General features: G+C 43.0%; 1 protein-coding gene across 5 annotated transcripts in view; it reads left to right on the forward strand.

Annotated features, from left to right (window-relative positions):
* mtap (methylthioadenosine phosphorylase) overlaps positions 1-24,505 on the forward strand; it is a 100,664-nt gene that overhangs the window by 13,503 nt on the left and 62,656 nt on the right. For 3 of the 5 annotated variants that reach the window (XM_078396043.1, XM_078396046.1, XM_078396047.1), the window contains exons 3-4: positions 7,728-7,813; positions 14,605-14,677. In XM_078396043.1, coding sequence (XP_078252169.1) covers positions 7,728-7,813; positions 14,605-14,677 — 159 coding nt within the window. Of the gene's footprint in view, positions 1-7,727; positions 7,815-14,604; positions 14,678-24,505 lie in introns of all 5 variants that reach the window. The other 2 variants (XM_078396044.1, XM_078396048.1) reach the window with 1 other exon arrangement.

Consider the following 24,505-nt stretch of genomic DNA (forward strand, 5'->3'; position numbering starts at 1 on the left):
GTAACTTAGAAAATATATCTGGATGAACATTTGACAAATGCAAGCATATGGGGAATGATGAATGGACATGGACAGTTCATTGAAATAGGTAGCAGGAAGATGAGAGATTGAACAATCTCCTTTTGTGCAGTGGGGCATCTTTAATCTCTCCTTACTCCAGTCTGAGGTTCCCACTTGCTTTAAGCAGACCATCATCTTGGTGCCAAAGGAAAACAAGGTAGTGTGCCTTTATGGCTACCCACCTGGTAGCTCTACAATCCATCATTATGGTGCTTCGAGATGCTGGTCATATTGCAGTGGTAGGCGAATCTTCTTTCTTGTCCATAATCTATGTTTCAAATGTTCAGCTTGGCTCTTGCACAGTGGACAGCCTTCTCGTTTGCCACCGCTAGATCTTCCAGGCAGCATTGTTCACCAAGAAATGGGCACCTTCGTAGGTGTGGCATGGATTGTACAGATGTTCCACATTCACATTCTGTGTCTGCTGCATCTGCAGAGCCCCATTTACCCATATTGGTCTTGCATCGACCCATCCCTGTACGAAGCCTATTGAGGGACTTCCAGGTCTTCCAGTCACACCTGTGACCAGGTGGTAGCTGTTCCTTGGTTGGGATTGGCAGGTTTTCGTGGTGGTGTTTTTCACTGTGTTTCTTTTCCCAAAACGCTAGTCTGGTTGCTTGAGGAGACTGTGACAGTGGCTGGACTGTGTGAAGGAAGCTCTTTCTCGAAGTCAGGCGGTTTGGGGCTGGGTAATGGGAGTGACCGGAATGGTGGGTGTCCCCAACTTGCCTACTACGTTCAGTTCTACCGGCAACTGATCTGCGGATTCCTGGTGGAGCAATACCGGCCAAGACATCCAAGCTATCCACATCTGTTGGTTTTAGGCAGCCAGTGATGCACCTGCAGCTGTCGTTAAGGGCGGCATCAACTTTCTTCACATGAGATGATCTCTCCCAGACAGGACAAGCATACCCTACAGCAGACTAGCACAGCGCAAGAGCACTTGACCGCAGTGTGGATGCATTGGTATCCCACGACTAGCTTGTTAGCTTGCGTAGGAGGCTGTTCCTCATCCTCACTTTGCCCTTCACCTTTTCGATGTGTTGCTTGAAGGAAAGGGTTCGGTCCAGAGTGACCTCAAGATAAACAGGGTAGTAACAGTGTCTCAAAGGGACACCATTCCATGTTAAGGACAGCTTCCTCCCGGCTTCGCGATTACGAACAGGCTAACCTGGGTCTTAGCAGGGTTTGCCTTCAGTTGATTGTCCTTGTAGTAGTTTGTCAAGTTATCTAAGGATGATGGGAGGGTGGCTTCTACCTGATCTATGTGATTGCCCTGGGCTGCTATTCCAAGGTCGTCAGCGTAAATGTAGCTTCTCGTCCCTGGGAACATTGACTGATCATTAGTGTATACATTGAACAGCAAGGACTCTGCCCTGAGGTTAATATAGCTCAATTTAGCTCAACATAGAAGCGTCTGTTTTCCAGTAACAGTTGAATCAGTTTTGTCAAGTGGAAGTCCTCTGGTAGGCGAATGACAGTGGATAAAGACTGTCTGTGAGGCTGACAATGATGTGCACTGAGTCAACAGACAATAGGTGCAGGAGTAGGCCATTCGGCCCTTCGAGCCAGCACCACCATTCAATGTGATCATGGCGAATGCCATTTCCCAAGCCCCGTTACTCATCCCTGGAACATCTGGATAGCAAGGATGTCTATATCAGACTCTGTTGAACGTAACTATGGACAAGAAAGTACATCTATGAGTCTACTTCCTCAGAAGGCTAACAAAATTCGGCATCTTCAAAAACGTACCAATTTCTGCAGATGCGCATTAGAAAGCATTCTATCTGGATATGCCACAGCCTTGTATGGAAACTGCTCTGTCCAAGATGGCTACAAGTTGTAGAAAGTTATGGGCGTAGCCCTGTGCATCACGCAAACCAGTGCCCCTCTTTATTAATTACATCCACACCCCAATCATTCTCTGTTTGCCAATCTCCCTTCGTGCATAAGATACAGAAGCCTGAAATAATGTGGCACCAGATTGAAGAACAGATTCCTTCCCATTACTATCAGACTCTTGAATGGATCTCACATATCCTGAATTCCTGACCTTCCATTCTACCGTGGTGTGGACCATGCACCTTTGTTTTCTGCACTTTCTCTGTAGCTGTAACATGAAATTCTATGTTCTGTTTCTTTTTCCCTCTTGCATTACCTTGATGTATGATTGTATGTACCTTGCACTACCTTTTTGTATGATGTGTGGTATGATTTACCCGCATTGCATGCAAAACAAAGTTTTACATTGTAGCTTGGTACACTTGACAATAATATACCAAGATCCAGCCAGATCAGTTATATCTTCTTCAGTGGTAGAGCAAGTTAGATAGCTTCAGATTTATATGTCTTACTAGACTGAGGTGGACCTGTTGGGTCCAAATCTCTCCTGTGAGCCTCTCCTGGGGCAACCCTCCCCCAACTGACGATCCTGCGGGCCTGGCAACCCTCTCCAACTGACTAAGCCCGTTGCCGGGCGGGGAGTGTCCCTAGGGGTCGTGGGAGGGGGAGGGGGACAGGGAAGGGGAGAGGGAGCCACTCACCTCGGCCCCGTGCTGCCAACGCTGCAGCCAGAACGATCCGTCGACCCAAAGCATCTCATGCATTGGTCTAGCGTTCTCCACTCCCCCCCCACTCATTCACTCACCCACAGCATCCCCCCTCAACCCCCCTTATCCCCACTCCATCCCCCCTCATGTCCCCCTCCTCCCCTCCCCTTCACCCACACCACCCCCCCCCCCCTCAACCTGCATTAAAACTCCCCCAAACCTCTCCTGCATTGGTCAAGCATCCTCTCCCCACCCTATCCCGTTCAGACCCGTTGGGTTCTGCCACCCGTGGATCCAACGGCCATCTTACGTAAGTATCAGATCAACGGGCCCCAACTGCGAGGGCGCGGACCGGTTGTGTTCTACGCAGGCGCAGATCCGGCGGCCATCTTACGTAATTATTAGATCAACGGGCTCCAACTGCGCAGGCGCGGTGCCTTTGGCGACACGTAAATATCAGATTAACGGGACCCAACGCAAAGGCGCGGACACGTAAGTATTAGATGAACGGGACCCAACTGAGCGTCCCTCATTGGCTCACTCGGGCGGGTCCGTCCTATTGTGATGTTACACGCTGAACGCGGCAAGCAATCGATTTAATAAGGTAATTTAAAAACTTTAAAATCTCTCTAACTTTAAAAATATAAAACCAATTTAAATGAAACTTGGATAGCGCGTGTGCCCAGGACAAAAGTGAGTAAAATTGTCGCGCTATCGTGTGTGTGTGGGTGAAGGAAATAATCGGAACACAAGAAACGCACAAACGGGACAAACAAGATGAGTGTTTTAGTAATATATAGATAGATAGATAGATAATTGTGGTTTGGTTAATGCAATTCGGTCTAATTTTCATGGTGTGTTTTTAGGAGGGGGAAAATGATGGGGAAAAAATAAAGAATGTAGAAAAACATGGTTTTGTGCGATCACAGCAAATATGCAGTCCCTCTGCACACTGTTAGTGAAGCTGGATATCAGTTGACTGTTCATTGATTGCTTTCAACTGAGCAAGGAACAGAAAAACTGGAAAAAATTCTCCTTTTGCTTCTGTGGATTGGCTTCATAATGTAACCAATCAGCTCCTTGGTTTATGCTGTGCTATTCTTAAACAGGCCACTAAGGGGAGAACAAGAATGCCAAAGACATTTATTCTCTCTAATCGGGAATTCTCTGGCCGTTAGTCTATATCTTCTTTAAGGATGTCTTTTCAAAATTGTCTCCTGCGAAGACAGCATCAGACACTCTTGATAAGTTGTGCCCCTAGTTTGCAGTCATACCTTGAAGATGTTCTACACTGTTAATTGCTTGTAACAAAATGAAAGATCAATGGTGACAGAGTTCGCTTCTGTGATGGATCTTGCTCTGCAATAGGTTAAGATCTCTATAGTTATGAGGTCAATGAAATGCTGTAGTTAAGTCATGCTTTGTAACTCTTTGAACTGAATATCAAGAAATTCAATCGAATCTGTCATTCATACAGGATTGGCCTTCCAGCAATTCGATCTCGTCACAACTGGCTCCATTTTCTATTGATTTCAGTGGCGGCCATTTTCTCGATTTTCTATAAGGTTGGGGAGCGAATGGCTTTTTGACCACCTGGGGGCGATAGACGTGCAATTAAGGACAAATCGTTTTCCAAATTAACTAAAAGCAATGCTATCAGTTAATCATAAATATTCCAGGAGTTGCTAGACCAATGCAGGAGAGGTTTTGGGGAGTTTTAAGGGGGGTTGAGGGGAGGATGGAGTAGGTGAGTGGGGGAGGGGAGGACTGGGGATGAGGGGGATGGAATGGGTGGGTGAGTGGATGAGGGAGGGAGGAGGGGGATAAGGGGGATGGAGTAGGGGAGGGGAGGGTGCTAGACCAATGCAGGAGAGGCTTTGGATCGACGGCTCACTCTGGCTGCAGCACTGGCGGCAAGGGGTGGAGATGAGTGGCACGCTCTCCCCTTCCCTGTCCCCCCTCGCTCGCCCACAGCCCCAGTGGACACTCCCCGCCTGGCAACGGGCTTCGTCAGTTGGGGAGGGTTGCCGGGCCCGCAGGGTCGTCAGTTGGGGGAGGGTTGTCCCAGGAGAGATTTGGACCTAACTGGTCCACCTCAGTCTAGTATTCTTTCAAATATCTTTTAAACTACTCTTTCCAGGATTGAGTGAATCCATGTCAAAATTTGAAATTGCATGCATGCACTTGAAACTCAATGGTACTGCTAAAATTCCATCTTTCATTCAATATTGTCTTGGAAACAATTGACTTGACCTAAAATGGTAATCTTAATCTTAAACCATTGGATGCTTTCTTCACCAATTGGAACATGTGTGAAACACATGCAGTGTTATGACGCTACTTGTTATTTGGGATTTTTCTGAGTGCAAATTGTTGTAACATATTCCACATTTAAACTGCTGCTACCTTTCACAATGGATCTGAAGCATTTGTAGACCTTAGGTTCAAAATATGGCATTTTTGGCTATCTGACATTGTTTTTCTCATTGCACTTCTCCATGAAAAGATGACTCGATGTTCAGCAAAAGAGTTTCAGGATTTTCTGGGTTACACCCATCCCTTGTCTGAGATTGACTTCTAAGTCCCTACTCCGTGAAAAAATAAATCTGTAGGACATTTATTTGCTTTGCATTATGAGATAAAGGTGTTCATAGTGATGCCAGTGATGGCAAAAACATTGGGTAAACATTGCAACAAATTATTTTAAAATGGTAAAATGCTGGAGCAAACAGCCATGTAAAGAGAGGATGTATTGTCTGTTATTTTACAAAACTATAGGTTATGGGTTCATTCATTCAGGTTAGAGGTGAGGAAATACTTTTTTTTAAAGAGGAAGATAAAATGGGGAACCACGAACCTATTACCCCAACATCAGTAGCAAGGAAAATGCTAGAGTATATGTTTAGAATGTGATAACAGATCATTTAGAAAATATCAACGGAAAATCAACATGGATTTCTGAAAAATAAATCATGTTTGATGACCCTACGGGCATTTTTGTAGATAAAGATGTTGGTAATGCATTTGGACTTTAAGATGCCATTAAATTAAAATACAGGGAATTTGAATAATATACAGACATGATTTAAAATTGCTTGACAGAAAAGAACCAAGATAGGAGTAAATCAGTCTTCTTGTCCAATGGTACAAAACTAATGCGTATTATGGGGAGGAATCGGTCTTCAAGAGATTTAGACGAGACGAGTGAGCAGATAAAATACTTGGCTGAAGCAGAATTTCATGGATAAATGTGCATTTATCCATTGGAATTACAAAATAGAGTATTATTTACATGATGATAAATTTGGAAATATTCACGAAAAAGGGACTCTACATTCCCTTGTACACCAGTCATTGAAAACAAACATACAATGGAGCAAGCAGTCAAGAATACAAATGGTGGATTGGCTTCCTTAGCAAGCGATTTTGACTACTGCAGCTAGAATGCCTTACTGCAATTGTACTCTTCCTTTCGGATAGTCCTTCTCAAGGTTGGGGATAAATAGAGAGTATTCTGAGGGACAGGATAAACATGCATTTAGATGGACTGATTAAGGATAGTTAGCACGGTTTTTTACATGGGCTGTTGTGTTTCACAAATCTGAGTTTTTTGATGATGTGACCAAAAAGGTTCACGAGGGCAGAGCAGTAGACGTTATATATATATATATATATATATATACTCTGCCCTCATGAACCTTTTTGGTCACATCATCAAAAAACTCTCTTCAATGTTTATAGGTTCTGCAGTGGCTTGTGGAAATGGACTTTCCCTTATGGAAATGGACTTTTCTGCAGAGGGGGCAGGTGGGGTCAGCAGGTGGGTGGCTTTTTGTGGTGGTGCTTTCATTCTGCCACTTATCCAAAGCCTGGCTACACTCATAATGTATGGACTTGTGTTTCCAAATTGCATGCTAAATGCACCTTCACCACTTTGAGGGGGTTTGAGCCATGGATTTCCAGGAATGTGGTGATGATTTATTTCTTCGAGAGGCTTTGTGCACATTCTTGAATCTTTTCCTCTCTCTGCTTGATCATCCTGTTCCATGCAGAGCAAGGAATCTGATCAGTGATTTCAGGAATTTGTGATGAGCAAGTCCTGGCGAACATAGATGACTGAGTGCAACCGGGGCCTTGATACAAGCAACATTAGCCTGGGTAGGAACACTGACATTAGTTCACTGTAGAAATGAGGAACTGCTGGTTTACAAAAAAAGACGCAAAGTGCTGGGGTAACTCAGCAGGTCAGGCAGCATCCCTGGAGACCATGGATAGGCGATGTTTCAGGTTGGGACCCTTCTTCAGGCTGATTATTGTATACTTATTGTTTTGGTGCATTTGGGGGATTTTGCTGCAATATCATTGGTGATGTTTTTCCAGTGCATTGAGATGCTTGTTACAGGTAGCTCAGATCTCCGAAGCATGCACAAAAACAGGGATCACTGCTGCCCAGTAGATCATGTTTTATGCCATGTACACGGTCTTGAGCTTTAAATATTTACAACTGACCAAAGGGTTTGTTGGCATTTTGAAAGTGATAGTAAATTTCAAGGTACCCCTTCTCTGGGTGGTCACTCCAAGAATATGGGATGTGGTCTATTTTCTTTCAAGGCACTTGTCATGAATATTGTTGGAGGTTAGCATGATTCATCAGGGACAGGTTGGTCGAGGACATTAGTCTTATGAATGTTGAATATAAAGCCTCTTGTACGTTACAGCGACTGGAATGGGCTCTGAACTTGTGCAAACACCAGCATCAGTTGCATGTCGCAGCTCGGCTAATGAGATTTGGTGATCTCGGCTCTGGTGTACGGTCCCTTTAGATGAAATGAACCATGCATGATGCATCGCCATAAAATATTTCAGGGAGGGGATTTAAGACGTAGATGATAAAATTAATTCATTCAATTTGAGAAAGTACTGTCTGTTAATGCCATTTTTGTTGTTGTACTGCTTAAAGGAAAAGCCGGTTTATGCAGGAATTAACTACGGAGAGCCTGCATGCTTCTCTCCACAGGCACTTGTATAGATCTGGCTGAACAAATTGATAAAGGTTCTCAGTGAATGATGGTGCGAATATAATTAATTTCAACTTCTGTTTTTCTCAAATTGCAGATTGGAATTATTGGTGGCTCAGGGCTGTGTGACATGGATATTTTGGAGGAAAAGTGTGAGCAAATTGTCAATACGCCATTTGGAAAGGTTTGTTACTTGCACTTCTTTGTGGTTCATGGACTGAATCATTGACCTAAATGTGAATGTTAATGTGTCTCTTTAGGTATAGTATTTTCCTTTCCATGGCATCTTGTATCTTCCTTTCCTCTTCCCAAGTCTTGTATAATCTTTCCAAGTCTGTGAACACCTGCGCTCGGTCCGCATTAACCAAACTGATCTCCTGGTGGCCGAGCACTTCAACTCCCCCTCCCATTCTCAGTCTGACCTTTCTGTCATGGGCCTCCTCCAGTGCCATAGTGAGGCCCACCGGAAATTGGAGGAACAGCACCTCATATTTCGCCTGGGCAGCTTGCAGCCCAGTGGTATGAACATCGACTTCTCCAACTTTAGATAGTTCCTCTGTCCCTCCCTTCCCCTCCTCCTTCCCAGATCTCCCTCTATCTTCCTGTCTCCACCTATATCCTTCCTTTGTCCCGCCCCCCTGACATCAGTCTGAAGAAGGGTCTCGACCCGAAACATCACCCATTCCTTCTCTCCCGAGATGCTGCCTGACCTGCTGAGTTACTCCAGCATTTTGTGAATAAAAAGGCTGTTAGTACACCAGGAGCTCATTGCCAGATTTTGTTTCAATGTGTGATAGATGGAGACTGCCATATGTGCCTGACGATGCTTTACTGCTCCAGCCAGACAAAGTCAGTGAACAGCACAGCCTTGCACTCTTAAGCAGGCCATAATGCAAAGGTTGCTGCCTGCTCTGGCATTATCCTGATCACGCTGCGCCTAAGGCATCCATCTTCTTATATGCAGTTATCACTTTCAACTTTTTTTCTTGGTGATCGCATCTGCTGTTTCCCATTGCCCTTTACTAGTGATGTCCTTCAATCGCTCCGATGGTCTCCAGCTCTAAAAGTCTACCTAACTAACCATCCCTAATCCACCATCTCTCCTGCCCCGCCATCCCGACAGTCTCCCGAATGATCTATCTCTACTTCGCTCATCTCACCCAATTTAAGAATAAGGGGTAGGCCATTTAGAACGGAGATGAGGAAGAACTTTTTCAGTCAGAGAGTGGTGGTGGAATTCTCTGCCTCAGAAGGCAGTGGACGCCAGTTCGTTGGATGCTTTCAAGAGAGAGCTGGATAGAGCTCTTAAGGATAGCGGAGTGAGGGGGTATGGGGAGAAGGCAGGAACGGGGTACTGATTGAGAGTGATCAGCCATGATCGCATTGCATGGCGGTGCTGGCTCGAAGGGCTGAATGGCCTACTCCTGCACCTATTGTCTATTGTCTAATCCCGCCAGTCTGCCTTGCCAATCACTCCTAATATGCTTCATCACCCTACTTCCCACCAGCCTCCCTTATTCAACTCCCATTCACTCCTCTACCCAGCTCAGCAGTCTGCCTAACTCTCTCCCTAACCAATCTGCTCCACTCCTGCAGGTCGTAGCCGGCTCGCAGCCATTCATCTCCATGTCTCCAATACCATGACAAGCTCATGTAGTCCACCCCTCCTCTGATCTTGCTAACTCTGTGACTGAAAGACCCGCTTTGCCTGGGTCTCTTTCCTTGCTTTGCTGTCCTCTCGCAGTCACGCCACAGTCTCATTCTTCCCTCCGCTGTGATCCTCCGCATATCACCTTGCCAATTCTTTAAAAATCTGTTATATATGATACCAATACAGCTGTGAACTGCCACATTTAGTGGTTATTGCATAAATTAATTCTCTCCCCTAACTCTTTATTGCAAATTGTTATTGTCTTCGGATGGCCCTTAAAGGTGATAGTGAGATGTTTATAAGTGCAGGAAGGTGGGATTAAGTCTTGCTTAGAATTTCTTTCCTATCCATCATAAATCATTTTTGTGCGTAAATACTTTTTTTGTGGCACCTGTTGTATCATTGGTCACCACCTGTTTCTTGGGTAACAAGTTTTTGTTGGACCATGACCAGCAAATGCAAACATTAGTCCGTTTATTACTATAGGCATTATGACACTGATTACATTCCAAGAATGTTTTGTGACTGCGTGAGTTTGTATGTGGCAGGTCATGTCTTGTGAACTTGATTGAGATTTTTGAGGAGGTGACAAAGGTGATTGATGAGGGTAAGGCATTGGATGTTGGATTTTAGTAAGGCATTTGAAAAAGCCCCTCGTGGTATTCTGATCGAGAAGTTTAAGACATGTGGGATCCATGGAGACATGGTCGTCTGGATTCAAAACTGGCTTACACATGGAAGACAGGGTTGTGGTGGAAGGGTATTATTCTGGCTGGAAGTCTGTGACCAATGGAGTTCTGCAAGGATCTGTGTTTTTTGTGATATATTTAACCGATTTGAATATTAGTGTAGACTAAACCAAGTGGACCCGTTGGGCCCAAACCTCTCCTGCATTGGTGCAGCTCCCCCCTCTTCCCCCCACCCCTCCCTACTAAAACTCTCATCTTGTATGCATGTATGTTGTTCCCAAAATACAGCCAAAACGGTACACGATAGTGCAACAATTTTAGGCCCACCTTACTCCTGCGGTTTGCTGGAGGATGTTTCGTTCAAATTGTTATATTTTAAAAGTTATTGACTTTTTAAACTTTAACAAATCGCTCCCACTTTCCGTGTCCGTCAGCCGCGCCTGCGCAGTAATACCGCAGTGTTCGGCGTCACAATGGGAAGCCAACGGGTCCATGCCTGCACAGTTGGGTCCCGTCGATCTGATACTTACATGTTCATCTTGCGTCACAACGGTAAGATGGCCGCTGGATCGGCGCGTGCGCAGTTGTGGGAGGGTTGCCGGGGAGGACCGCCACCTGTCCCGGTGTGCCCCGCGCCTAACCTTCCTCCCGTGGTGCAGCACGGCCCTTCCTCCCGCGGTGCAGTGCGGCGTCAGAGTGAGGGCCAGGACGAACACGTGGCAGCGCCTTGCGGCCGCTCCTGCTGCAAGCCACCACAATGGCCGCCCGGGGCTGGGGTTAGTGGCTCCCTCTCCCGCCCGTCCCCGGGGGAGACTCCCCGGGCAGCAACGGGTTCAGGGGTTGTCAGTTGGGGGAGGGTTGCCGGGCCCACAGGAGAGGTTTGGACCCAACTGGTCCACGGGTCTTCTAGTTGATTATAAAAGTCATGCTGCAGCTTTATAGGACTTTGGTTTGGCCACTTTTGGAGTATTATGTGCAGCTTTAACTGCCACATTATAAGAAGGATGTGAAGGTTTTGGAGAGGGTGCAGAAGAGGTTTACTAGAATGCGGCCTGGATTAGAGGGTATTAGTTATAAGGAGAGGATAGAAAGACTTGGATTATTTTCCCTGGAGTATCGGAGGCTGATGGAAGACTTGATAGAATTATATAAGATTGAGAGGCATAGATCTGGCAGAAATTCAGAATCCTCCCTTTCCCAGGGTAGATTTGCCAAAGACTAGACAGTATAGCTTGATGGTAGAAGAGGCAATGTTTAAAGGAGATGAGCAGGGCAAGTTTTTTTTTTACATGTCGAGTACCTGCTGCCAGGTAAGGGTGGTGGTGGAGGCAGATATGATTGTGGCATATAATAGGCACATGGATATATACGAAATGGAGGGATGTGGATCACCTGCAGGCAGAGGAGATTAGTTTGACGGTATCATGTGGACTGATAGACATTAATTTGGTAGACATTGGACTGAAGTTTCCTGATCCTCTGCTGTGCTCTTCTATACACTATTCTAAGTTAATATATCAGCTCCTGAATCTCCTGGTCATTTTCATTATACCAATGGTAATTTTGGAAGGAGAAACCATGAGTCGCTTCACAGATTCTAACTACAGTAGTCAATCAGGATAGTCCAGACATTGACTATATGCTAAGGCTGTTGGCTGGGAGTTGTCTGGTTAGCTGTGAGGCTGATGGAGATGATAGTTTTCTCTCTCGTTTATTATATTGTTTACAGTGCACTATGTTTACATATTCTCTTGTGCTGCAACAAGTAAGAACTTCATTGTTCTATCTGGGACATATGACAATAAAACACTTGCCGCTTGAATTCATTGGACAGTGATTTGGTCTTGCAGTTGCTGATATCTGTCTTATCATGGTTCATGTGCATATTCCTTCCAGTCCCTCGCTTAAGCAATGTTGTATTCTAACAGGACCCAATGTGTGGATTTGAGTTGCCATGACATCCTAAACTTGTCTTGCTGGTGAAATAGGCTGTTGTTTAAAACAAGACAATTTTCTTATCATTTTGAAAGGTGGAGGACTCTGTTGGAGTTAGGTTTCCCTGCTCTTTCCCTTTTAATCACACCTCCCTTTAACAGGGATGGAATAGGGAACGTGGAGTCCTCCATCTGACAAGACACAACAGGATCATGTCATTTGCATCTCTGGTGTTGAAATTGGCAAAGAGGATAAGCTTTTCTCCAGTTAGAACAGAGGTCTTCTTTAGTTTCATAGGTTGCATCCAGCATTGGAGGTGACGGCAGCATTGGAGGGATCGTGAAACATTGTTTATCCCACCAGGAGTCATTAAGATGTTATTCCTATTCTTAATGGTGAAATGAATGCCAATTCACCATCTTCTTCCAATTTGTCCCTCTAGTAGAAGGTTCTTTCTTTGGCTGTCTACTCCTGACATTTTCTCACACAAAGTAGCCTTGTCTGAGTTCCTGGCTTATGGCTGTGATAGGGTTTTGGGTTGTTTCTGAGGATCTTGATGCAGGTCTTCATTTGAGGAGTGGAAGATGCCCATGTATGATTTATTTTAGTATGGGATAAAAAGTTAAGAAGGATGGAGAGAGCACAGGAGATTCAGCACTTGGCCAACAACTTTGATATGCATGGACTCTTCAGCAGTGTGCAGGCGATCACTGGCCTAAACTTTCTGGACATACCCCAGTGAAAGCTGTAATTGGAGAGCCAGTCAAAGCTTTTTGGAGGAACATTTTGAATATCCCAACTGAGACTTGATTGTTAACTCCGCCCTACGTTACACTATCTGCTACGGTCATTGAATCACTCCAGCATGAAGAGGGAATGGCTCATCAGCTGACAATGGACTCTCATGACATCTCTGTTGGAATATAAAACATGGACGCAAACCAATTTTCATCTTCATCTGGTAAGTGGACAACATACCCAAGGACTTTGACTTTCTCAAGAAAGGATACATTGCAGTAGTTATGTAGGAATGTTCTTGTCCGCCACAGGGAAAATCATCACTAGAATCCTCCTTATATTTCTTCTCCCAGTGGCGGAAGAGTTCTTGCCAAAATCCCAATGCAGACACCATGCATGAAAAGGATTACGGGGGGGCGTGTCCGATGCTTGGCTGAGTAGACATAACTTTTCAGCACTCTCGAAAACAAAGCCCTAAACTGCTTAAAAAAAGACGAACTAAAGGAAATCAAGTACTTTAAATTAAATCAGAAAGTATACAGAAAGTATACAGAACGTACGGATGCCTTCCAAGAAAGAAAAAAGAGGAGTACAACGGCCACAGAAGCAAGGAAATCCAACAAAGGAATCAAGAAAAAAAATCGAAGGTAGGCCCACAGCTCTGATGGAGCAGGGGACTGGATTTGGTGACACCTCGGCAGGCGGTGAGTCTGGGGAGGGCTCCGGTACGAAGCTGGAGTCGGCTACTCCCAGCAAGCGTTCTTTGACTCGGGGCAAAATACGAGGGGGTCACCGTGAGTTACCAAAAAGGCCCACTGTTTGCCGAGAGGCTGCTGAAGTCGAGTCTGGACTTTCGGACACGAGTGATGATGAGGTAACGGGAGACCCCACTAGCAGTGGAAGTGGAAATGAGGAAGAAGAAAATCAAGAAGATACAGAGACTAATATGAAAACGATGTTTCAAGAAATTATTAACAGGCTTAAGAAAATTGAAGGAGATAACAAATTAATGAGGAGAGATAACAAGAAATTGCATAAGACTTTGAAACAAATGGAGGAGAATTTTCAAACAGTGACAAATAAAGTGGATAATATACAAATGGAAAATGAAATGTTAAAATCTAGAGTGGAAAAAAATGAAGACAGTATTACTGCTGCAGCAATTGAAAGCAAAAAGACGGCGGAGAAGTTGGATGCCTTGGAAAACTATAGCAGGAGAAATAATGTTAAAATTGTTGGTTTGCCAGAGGAAGTGGAGGGGGAAGACCCAATTAACTTTTTTCAAGATTGGATAGTGACTACTCTGGGAATAGACAAACAAGGTCGGATGGAAATAGAAAGAGCACATAGGGCTCTAAGACCGAAACCCTCGGCTAATCAAAAGCCAAGATCTGTGTTGATTAAATTTTTAAGATACCAAGATCGAGAATTGGTTTTCAAAACAGTCGGGAATAATATAAGAGAGGGAAAACCAATAGAACATGAAGGTACTAAAATAATATTTTACCCAGACATCAGTAATGTCTTGTTGAGCAGAAAAAAAGGATTTAATAAGGCAAAAAATACTCTATGGAAGAAGGGCTATAGGTTTATTTTACTGCATCCGGCTACTTTGAAGATTATGATCAACACTGGAGAAAATATTTTTTTTAAAGATTTTGTCAAAGCAGAAGAGTATGCGGAAGAATTGCCATCGAGAAATGCTTAAGAAGACTCATGAATAAATGATTATTAATAAGATCTGTATACTATAGAGGGGATTAATTGTATTAAGGATTGTTAATTTTTAGAAGTACTTGATACATCGGGGTGGTTGGAGAATGTGGATGCTCCACCTTAATCATGGGCACAAGTGTGGTGCAGACCATACCTCGTATAATGGAGGGGGGTAATGTTGCTAATCTATTTATTAGCAACATTAGAGGGAGGGTTTATTTCTCTATCTCTCTTTTTCCTTTTCTGTTTTTATACCTGGACTATGGAGGGGAGCACACTGAAATACGGCACAATGTAAATACCGGAAGAGGTATCAAGGTAAGGAAAACGGAATGAATGGATAACAAATTAAATTTTTTAAGCTATAATGTGAATGGGTTAAATGGACCAATAAAAAGGAAGAGAATTTTAACACAAATGAAAAAATTGGAAGTAGATATAGCTTTCTTGCAAGAAACACATCTAACGGAAAAAGAACATCAAAAGTTAAAGAGAGATTGGGTAGGAAGTATGGACGCATCTTCTTTTAATTCAAAAGCAAAAGGGGTTGCTATCCTATTTGACACAATGCTACCAATTAAGATACAAAATATTGTAAGTGACCCAGTAGGTAGATTTGTAATGGTACATTGTCAAATTTTCTCAGAATTGTGGACCTTAATGAATATATATGCACCAAATATAGATGATGAGAAGTTTGTGCAGGGTACCTTTTTAAATCTGGCAGAAGCACATGAAAATATATTGATAGGGGGAGATTTCAATATTTGTTTAGATCCAGTAATGGATAGATCAACAAGGACAACGACAAGGACAAGAGCAGCGAAGACAACCTTGAATTTAATGGAAAATTTAAATTGAATAGATGTTTGGAGGAAAAGCCATCCCAGGGAAAGAGACTACTCCTTTTATTCCAATAGACATGATACCTATTCAAGAATAGATCTATTTTTGATTTCAGCTCAATTAAGGGGTAGAATAATAAAAATAGATTACAAGGCTAGATTGCTATCGGATCACTCACCATTACTAATGAAAATTACGATGCCAGATAAAGAACAGTCAGTGTATAGATGGAGACTCAACTCTTTACTATTGAAAAGGCAAGACTTTTGTGATTTTATTTGAGGACAAATTGGATTATTTTTGGAAACAAATTTAAATTCAGTTGATGATAATTTATTGTATGGGATGCAATGAAGGCTTATTTGAGAGGCCAAATTATAAGCTACTCATCTAAGATAAAGAAAGATTATAGGAAGGAATCTGAAAGATTAGAAAAATAAATCACCGAATTAGAAAAAGACTTACAGAAAGCTTCTTCAGATACGAAAAAAATACAACTTGCAAATAAAAAAATTCAATACAATACTTTACATACTTACAGAACAGAAAAACTAATATTACGAACTAACCAAAGATATTATGAATTAGGAGAAAGAGCGCACAAGGTATTGGCATGGCAACTGAAAGAAGAACAAATATTAAGAACAATAAATTCAATTAGAACAGATCAAAACATTATTACTTATAAACCTAGAGAAATCAATGAGGTATTTAAGCAATTCTACACTAATCTGTACCATTCTGAATCTGAAAAGGATAAAATTAAGATAAATAATTTTTTATCCAAGATACAATTACCAACAATCTCTAATGAGGAGCAGATGGGACTAAATGCCTCCTTTACTTTGAGAGAAGTGGAGGAAGTATTATATTCTTTACCAAGTAATAAATCTCCAGGGGAAGATGGTTTCCCGCCTGAGTTCTATAAAAAATTTAAAGATTTGTTGTTACCAGTATTTATGGAAGTGATACATCAAGCGGAAAAAACTTCTACATTACCAGAATCCTTCTCAATGGCAATTATAACCGTAATTCAAAAAAAAGGGAAAGACCCTTTAAATGCATCTTCTTATAGACCAATATCATTGTTGAATGCAGATTATAAAATAGTTACTAAGCTTTTGGCAAGGAGATTGGCAGAATATTTACCGAAGCTGGTTAAAGAGGACCAAACTGGATTTGTCAAAAAAAGGAAAATATCTGATAATGTAGCAAGATTTATAAGTATTTTACATTTAGCACAGAAAAGAAAGGAATTGAGCGTAGCAGTTGCTTTAGATGTTGAAAAGGCGTTTGACAGGTTAGAATGGGATTTTTTATTTAAAGTATTAGAGAAGTACGGATTGGGAAATGGTTTCATTAACTGGGTAAAAGCTCTTTATAAACAACCTAAAGCCAAAGTGGTGACAAATGGCCAATCTTCTCAATCATTTAATTTGGAAAGATCTAGTAGACAGGGATGTCCCTTGTCACCGGCTTTATTTGTATTGGCCATTGAACCTCTGGCAGAGCTAATAAGATCAGATTTAGATATTGAAGGATTTAAAGTTAATCAGGAAAATCACAAAATTACTTTATTTGCAGATGATGTTTTAATTTGTCTTACTAGACCATTGGAATCCTTAAGAAAATTATATTTCAGACTGGAAGAATACGGGAAAGTATCAGGATCCACATTAGGCAGGAAATGGTGTTGGGTAGTAGACTGATGGGACTGAAGGCTGATAAATCCCCAGGGCCTGATGGTCTGCATCCCAGGGTACTTAAGGAGGTGGCTCTAGAAATAGTGGAAGCATTGGAGATCATTTTTCAATGTTCTATAGATTCAGGATCAGTTCCTGTGGATTGGAGGATAGCAAATGTTATCCCACTTTTTAAGAAAGGAGGGAGAGAGAAAACGGGTAATTATAGACCAGTTAGTCTGACATCAGAGGTGGGGAAGATGCTGGAGTCAATTATAAAAGACGAAATTGCTGAGCATTTGGATAGCAGTAACAGGATCATTCCGAGTCAGCATGGATTTACGAAGGGGAAATCATGCTTGACAAATCTGGAATTTTTTGAGGATGTAACTAGGAAAATTGACAGGGGAGAGTCGGTGGATGTGGTGTACCTCGACTTTCAGAAAGCCTTCGACAAGGTCCCACATAGGAGATTAGTGGGCAAAATTAGACCACATGGTATTGGGGGTAGGGTATTGACATTGATAGAAAATTGGTTGACAGACAGAAAGCAAAGAGTGGGGATAAATGGGTCCCTTTCGGAATGGCAGGCAGTGACCAGTGGGGTACCGCAAGGTTCGGTGCTGGGACCCCAGCTATTTATGATATACATTAATGACTTAGATGAAGGGATTAAAAGTACCATTAGCAAATTTGCAGATGATACTAAGCTGGGGGGGTAGTGTGAATTGTGAGGAAGATGCAATAAGGCTGCAGGGTGACTTGGACAGGTTGTGTGAGTGGGCGGATACATGGCAGATGCAGTTTAATGTAGATAAGTGTGAGGTTATTCACTTTGGAAGTAAGAATAGAAAGGCAGATTATTATCTGAATGGTGTCAAGTTAGGAAGAGGGGATGTTCAACGAGATCTGGGTGTCCTAGTGCATCAGTCACTGAAAGGAAGCATGCAGGTACAGCAGGCAGTGAAGAAAGCCAATGGAATGTTGGCCTTCATAACAAGAGGAGTTGAGTATAGGAGCAAAGAGGTCCTTCTACAGTTGTACCGGGCCCTGGTGTGACCGCACCTGGAGTACTGTGTGCAGTTTTGGTCTCCAAATTTGAGGAAGGATATTCTTGCTATTGAGGGCGTGCAGCGTAGGTTCACTAGGTTAATTCCCGGAATGGCGGGACTGTCGTATGTTGAAAGGCTGGAGCAATTAGGCTTGTATACACTGGAATTTAGAAGGATGAGGGGGGATCTTATTGAAACATAAGATAATTAGGGGATTGGACACATTAGAGGCAGGAAACATGTTCCCAATGTTGGGGGAGTCCAGAACAAGGGGCCACAGTTTAAGAATAAGGGGTAGGCCATTTAGAACGGAGATGAGGAAGAACTTTTTCAGTCAGAGAGTGGTGAAGGTGTGGAATTCTCTGCCTCAGAGGGCAGTGGAGGCCAGTTCGTTGGATGCTTTCAAGAGAGAACTGGATAGAGCTCTTAAGGATAGCGGAGTGAGGGGGTATGGGGAGAAGGCAGGAACGGGGCACTGATTGAGAGTGATCAGCCATGATCGCATTGAATGGCGGTGCTGGCTCGAAGGGCTGAATGGCCTACTCCTGCACCTATTGTCTATTGTCTAAAATTAATAAAGATAAAACTGAAATAATGCCTCTTTTTGAAGGTAATTATGATCAATGTAAAAGAGAAAGTCAGTTTAAATGGCAAAAAGAAGGCATGAAGTACCTAGGGGTTAAAGTAGATAATAAGTTAAATAATCTGTATAAACTAAATTATAAACCACTAATTAAAAAAATAGATGAGGACTTGAAGAAATGGATGAATCTTCCAATTACATTGCTAGGGAGAGTGAACTGTATTAAGATGAATATTTTTCCGAGGATACAGTATTTATTCCAAACACTTTACCAAATAATTTTTTTCAAGAATTGAATAAAATTGTGAGAAATTTTCTTTGGAAAGGTAAAATGCCAAGAGTGTCTATGGAAAAATTAACATGGAAATTTGAATTAGGTGGACTGCAATTACCAAATTAAAAAAATTACTATCTGGCAGCACAAATGAGTTTTATTTCATCCTTTTATCAAGAGGGTGGAAAAACAGCATGGGTTAAAATTGAAATGGATAAAATAAAAGAACTATGCCCAGAAGAATTTATCTATAAATGGGAAGCGAAGCTATTAGTTAAGGATCAAGAGTCACCTTTGCTAAAACATTTAATGAATATATTGTTGAAAACAGTTAAAGCTAATGATAAAAGATTCTTTCTAACAGCTAAAACTCCATTAGTAAAAAATAGATTACTGCCGTTTGCTTGGAATAATCAAATATTACAAGTCTGGGAACAGAAGGGTATTAAACATATAGGAGATTGCTATGAAGGAAATAATTTTTTGACATTTTCTCAATTGAGAAACAAATATCAAATTCCAGGGAACAGTATTTTTTTTCTATTATCAACTACAATCTTTTTTAAGGGAAAAGTTAGGTAATTCAATGTTTTTATTTCAAATTAGAGGAATTGAATCCCTGATTCAGGGCAAGGGAACTAAAAAAATTATATCTTCAATGTATAAATTATTACAAAAATCTAGTCCAAAGACAGGAATTCAAAAATCAAGACAAAGATGGGAAACAGATCTGAATATTAGCATTGATGAACCAAGTTAGGAAAGATTGTGTTTAGAAAGTATGAAAAATACTATTAATGTGAGATATAGTTTAGTACAATATAATTTTTTACATCAATTATATTTAACTCCGAAAAAATTAAACAATTTAAATCCAAATTTACCTGACATTTGTTTTAGATGCAACCAGGATGTGGGTACTTTTTTACACTCCACATGGGCATGTCCGAAGGTAACTCCTTTTTGGAAAGACCTAAAAAACTTTTTGGAACAATTGATGAATAAGACCATACCATTGGATTCAAGGTTGTTTTTATTGGGAGATACTAAAGGAATATTACCAAGATTAATTTTAGATAAATATCAGGAAAGATTTCTCAAAATAGCAATAGCAGTAGCAAAAAAATGTGTAGCGGTCACTTGGAAAGATCATAAGGAAATAAGAATTGAAAGATGGTATGCAGAAATGCGTAGTTGTATCCCATTAGAAAAAGCTACTTATAATCTGAGAAATAGATATGATTTCTTTTTGAAACTTTGGAACCCATTCACTTTAAAACTAGGATTAAGAATTGGAAATATTTAATTTCAGGATTGTTTTGATACCCTTAAAAAGAATTTAATAAGAAATTAGCTGGAAGTGTTTCCTTCTTGTCTCCAGGTTTCCTTCTTTCCTTTTTTTTTCTTTCTTCTTTCTTTCTTCTCCTTTTTCCTCTTTTTTTCTAACTGCGGGGTGGGGGGGAGGGGGGTTGTGGGTGGGGAGATAATACAGAACAATACATGTATAATCGAATTTATAATGTATAATCGAATTTATAATGTAGGTATCATTGGGTACGATGAGCTGTAACATGTATGTGTTTTGTTAAAATTTAAATAAAATTAATTTTTTTTTAAAAAGAAAAGGATTACGGACATGATCACTAAATGTAAGATAAGGACAGGAGTTTGTAACAACAATTGCACGATTATTTTGAGCTCATGAAAGTCTTTGACTCCGTGTTTTGCATTAACCCTCTACTCGATCATCCCTGCTATAATACTTCACCTCCTAAAAGCTCCTGCTGAAATGAAGTTCATCTACAGGATCCATAATCTCTGCTCCAAAACCAGATCACATCAACTTTAGTCGCAGAATTACAGTAGATGATACCAGTTACATTTGGAGACCAAGCTCCAAGCCATTGTTGATTTCTCTGTGTGGGGTATATGAGAAAATGAGCCTGGTCTTCTGGATTCCTCCCACATCCTAAAGATGAGCTGGTAAAATGGCTATTGTATAATTAACTCTTGGTATAGGTAAGTGGCAAAACAAAAACAGTATCAAAGTGGATTTGATGAGTATGTGAAAGAGAATGGGTTAGAATAAAGTAAGAGGAAGAACAAGACTGATGGGGTTGCTCTGCTGAGATTTGACTTTGGCCTGATCAGCTCCTGTGTCAGGATAAATGTATGTAAGACCAAATTTCTTCACCAGGCTTCCCTGCTGCAGAACAGCAGCCCACAACAATTGAGATCAGCAATGAGACGGGTTGCCGTGAGTGAACACAAAATAATTGGGGCAGGAGTAGGCCACCCAGCCTGTCTAGCTTGCCGCACTGTTCAATACAACTATGCCTGATCTATGCTGGCCTCAACTGCTTCTGAGCTGTTCCCCACAACTTTCAATTGCTTGATCTTTCAAATATTTATCTATCCAACTTGAATAAATATATAATAATCTGACCTCTAGCACCTTCAGGAGAAGAGCAAAATCGGACATATTTCTGGATCTGTTTAACTTACGCAACATCGCCCGTGCCCCATCTTGGGTTCACCCACTCAACGTTTATTGTCAAGGCAAACCCGTGCCACAGTGCCTGTAGCCAATCAGGTTTTGGTCCCACACGTGTTTCCACCGGAGGAGGTTCAATCCAGGTTGCAACAGAAGCGTGACATTCAAAAACGATGGTTTGACAAGACAAGTAGGCCACTGCCACCACTGACCAAAGGGCAGGTGGTCCGCTTACAGACTGACAGAGGCCATGACCGTATCGGAGTAATTTCTGGAATTGCTTCGGAGCCACGCTCGTATATCGAAGTCTTAAGGAATACTTAAGCCCCACACTCTCCCCTTACCCCCATTTCCCCTTCCAACAAGCAATGATCCTGCCCACCCCAACACTCTCCCCCACCAAATGCAGGATTCTGATGTCCCCCTCCCTTCTGGCAAGATTCCAAGCTTGGTCTTGGAATAAAAGGACAGGCAACCCATTTGTGCTTGTGCAAATATGCAACATGTAGTCTTGCGTCTGAAACCTTGTGCATCTGAATTCATAAGCAGATGTGCAGAATGCAGCCTCAACATGGTAACTTGAATAATGATATAAACGAGATTAACATTTAAATTAAGGCTAATTAACAAGATTTAGAACCTCTCCAAATGTTGACCTCACCCCAAAACAACTACGGGGAAGTATGCAAAAGTTAAAACATGATCCCGTGTGTGAAGAAATATCATGGAGAAGCCTTAAAGATTGCATATTTATTCTCAGTGATAAAATCACTGGATAAATTCTGAGGACAATCAGAGATATAGGACACTGCAGATTTTGGAGTCTGGAACAAAATACAAACTGCTGGAGAAACTCGGCTTGTGGAGCAGCATCTGTTGCGGGGGTGGGTGTAAGGGGAAGAAATTGTCAATGTTTCGGGTCAAGACGCTGCATCAGTTGTGGCAATTTCTTTTTTCTCCACATATACTGCCCATTCACTAAGTTCCTCCGGCAGTTTATATTTTGCTTGAGGCTCATCAGATTCTGAAAGGAATGTTAAATTTCACTTCTTCTTAAAACAGACAACACCCAATGAATGGGTTAGGTAAACCAACACAAGCTTTACTGGTTTATCAGCCAGTGGGAGTGTCGGAATGTACATCAATCAAATATGCAACAAGTAGTATAAGTAGATAACTGCAGATGCTGGTACAAATCGAAGGTATTTATTCACAAAATGCTGGAGTAACTCAGCAGGTCAGGCAGCATCTCGGGAGAGAAGGAATGGGTGACGTTTCGGGTCGAGACCCTTCTTCAGACTGATGTCAGGGGGGCGGGACAAAGAAAGGATATAGGTGGAGACAGGAAGATAGAGGGAGATCTGGGAAGGAGGAGGGGACGGGAGGGACAGAGGAACAATCTAAAGTTGGAGAAGTTGATGTTCATACCACTGGGCTGCAAACTGCCCAGGCGAAATATGAGGTGCTGTTCCTCCAATTTCCGGTGGGCCTCACTATGGCACTGGAGGAGGCCCATTACAGAAAGGTCAGACTGGGAATGGGAGGGGGAGTTGAAGTGCTCGGCCAACGGGAGATCAGTTTGGTTAATGCGGACCGAGCGCAGGTGTTCAGCGAAGCGATCGCCGAGCCTGCGCTTGGTTTCGCCGATGTAAATAAGTTGACATCTAGAGCAGCGGATGCAATAGATGAGGTTGGAGGAGGTGCAGGTGAACCTTTGTCTCACCTGCAAAGACTGTTTGGGTCCTTGGATGGAGTTGAGGGGGGAGGTAAAGAGACAGGTGTTGCATCTCGTGCGGTTGCAGGGGAAAGTGCCCGGGGTTGGGGTGGTTTGGGCAGGAAGGGACGAGTGGACCAGGGAGCTACGGAGGGAACGGTCTCTGCGGAACGCAGAGAGGGGAGGGGATGGGAAGATATGGCCAGTGGTGGGGTCCCGTTGTAGGTGACGGAAATGTTGGTGGATGATTTGTTGGATCCGCTGGCTGCTGGGGTGGAAGGTGAGAACGAGGGGGATTCTGTCCTTGTTGCTAGTGGGGGGAGGGGGAGCAAGAGCGGAGCTGCGGGATGTAGAAGAGACCCTAGTGAGAGCCTCATCTATAATGGAGGAGGGGAAGCCCCGTTTCCTGAAGAACGAGGACATCTCTGAAGCCCTTGTGTGAAACACCTCATCCCGGGCGTAGATGCGGCGTTAGACGGAGGAATTGGGAGTTGGGGATAGACTTTTTGCAGGGGACCGGGTGGGAAGAAGTGTAGTCCAGATAGCTGTGCGAGTCGGTGGGTTTGTAGTAAATGTCCGTCACTAGTCTGTCTCCTGTGATGGAGATGGTGAGGTCCAGAAACGGGAGGGAGATGTCGGAGATAGTCCAGGTATATTTAAGGGCAGGATGGAAATTGGAGGTGAAGTGTATGAAGTTAGTGAGTTCTGCATGGGTACAAGAGGTAGCACCAATGCAGTCGTCGATGTAGCGGAGGTAGAGTTCAGGGATGGGGCCGGTGTACGCCCGGAACAGGGATTGTTCGACGTACCCGATAAAGAGGCAGGCGTAGCTAGGGCCCATGCGAGTGCCCATAGCTACGTCTCTGGTTTGGAGGAAGTGGGAGGAGTCAAAGGAGAAGTTGTTGAGGGTAAGAACCAGCTCTGCTAGGCGGAGGAGAGTGTTGGTAGATGGGGATTGGCTGGTTCTGCGGTCGAGGAAGAAACAGAGGGCTTCGAGACCATCCTTGTGGGGGATGGAAGTGTAGAGTGACTGGACATCCATGGTGAAGATGAGGGAGTGGGGGCCTGGGAACCGGAAGTTATCGAGGAGATGGAGAGCATGTGAGGTGTCTTGGATGTAGGTGGGGAGGGATTTAACCAGGGGGGATAGGATGGAGTCGAGGTAGGTGGAGATAAGTTCGGTGGGGCATGAGCAGGCAGAGACAATGGGTCTGCCGGGACAGTTCTGTTTATGGATTTTGGGTAGGAGGTAGAATCGGGCCGTGCGGGGCTGGGGAACTATGAGTTTGGAGGCATTGGGGGGTAGATCGCCGGAGATGGTGAGGTCCGTGATGGTGCTGATGATAAAGGTCTGGTGTTTATCGGTGGGGTCATGGTCCAGGGATAGGTAGGAAGAGGTGTCTGAGAGTTGTCGTCTGGCCTCGGTCCGGTAGAGGTCAGCACGCCAGGCTACCACAGCACCTCCCTTGTCAGCGGGTTTGATGATTAAGTCCGGGTTGTT

The sequence above is a fragment of the Rhinoraja longicauda genome, chromosome 3 (assembly GCF_053455715.1).
Source record: "Rhinoraja longicauda isolate Sanriku21f chromosome 3, sRhiLon1.1, whole genome shotgun sequence".
Lineage (NCBI taxonomy): Eukaryota > Metazoa > Chordata > Chondrichthyes > Rajiformes > Arhynchobatidae > Rhinoraja > Rhinoraja longicauda.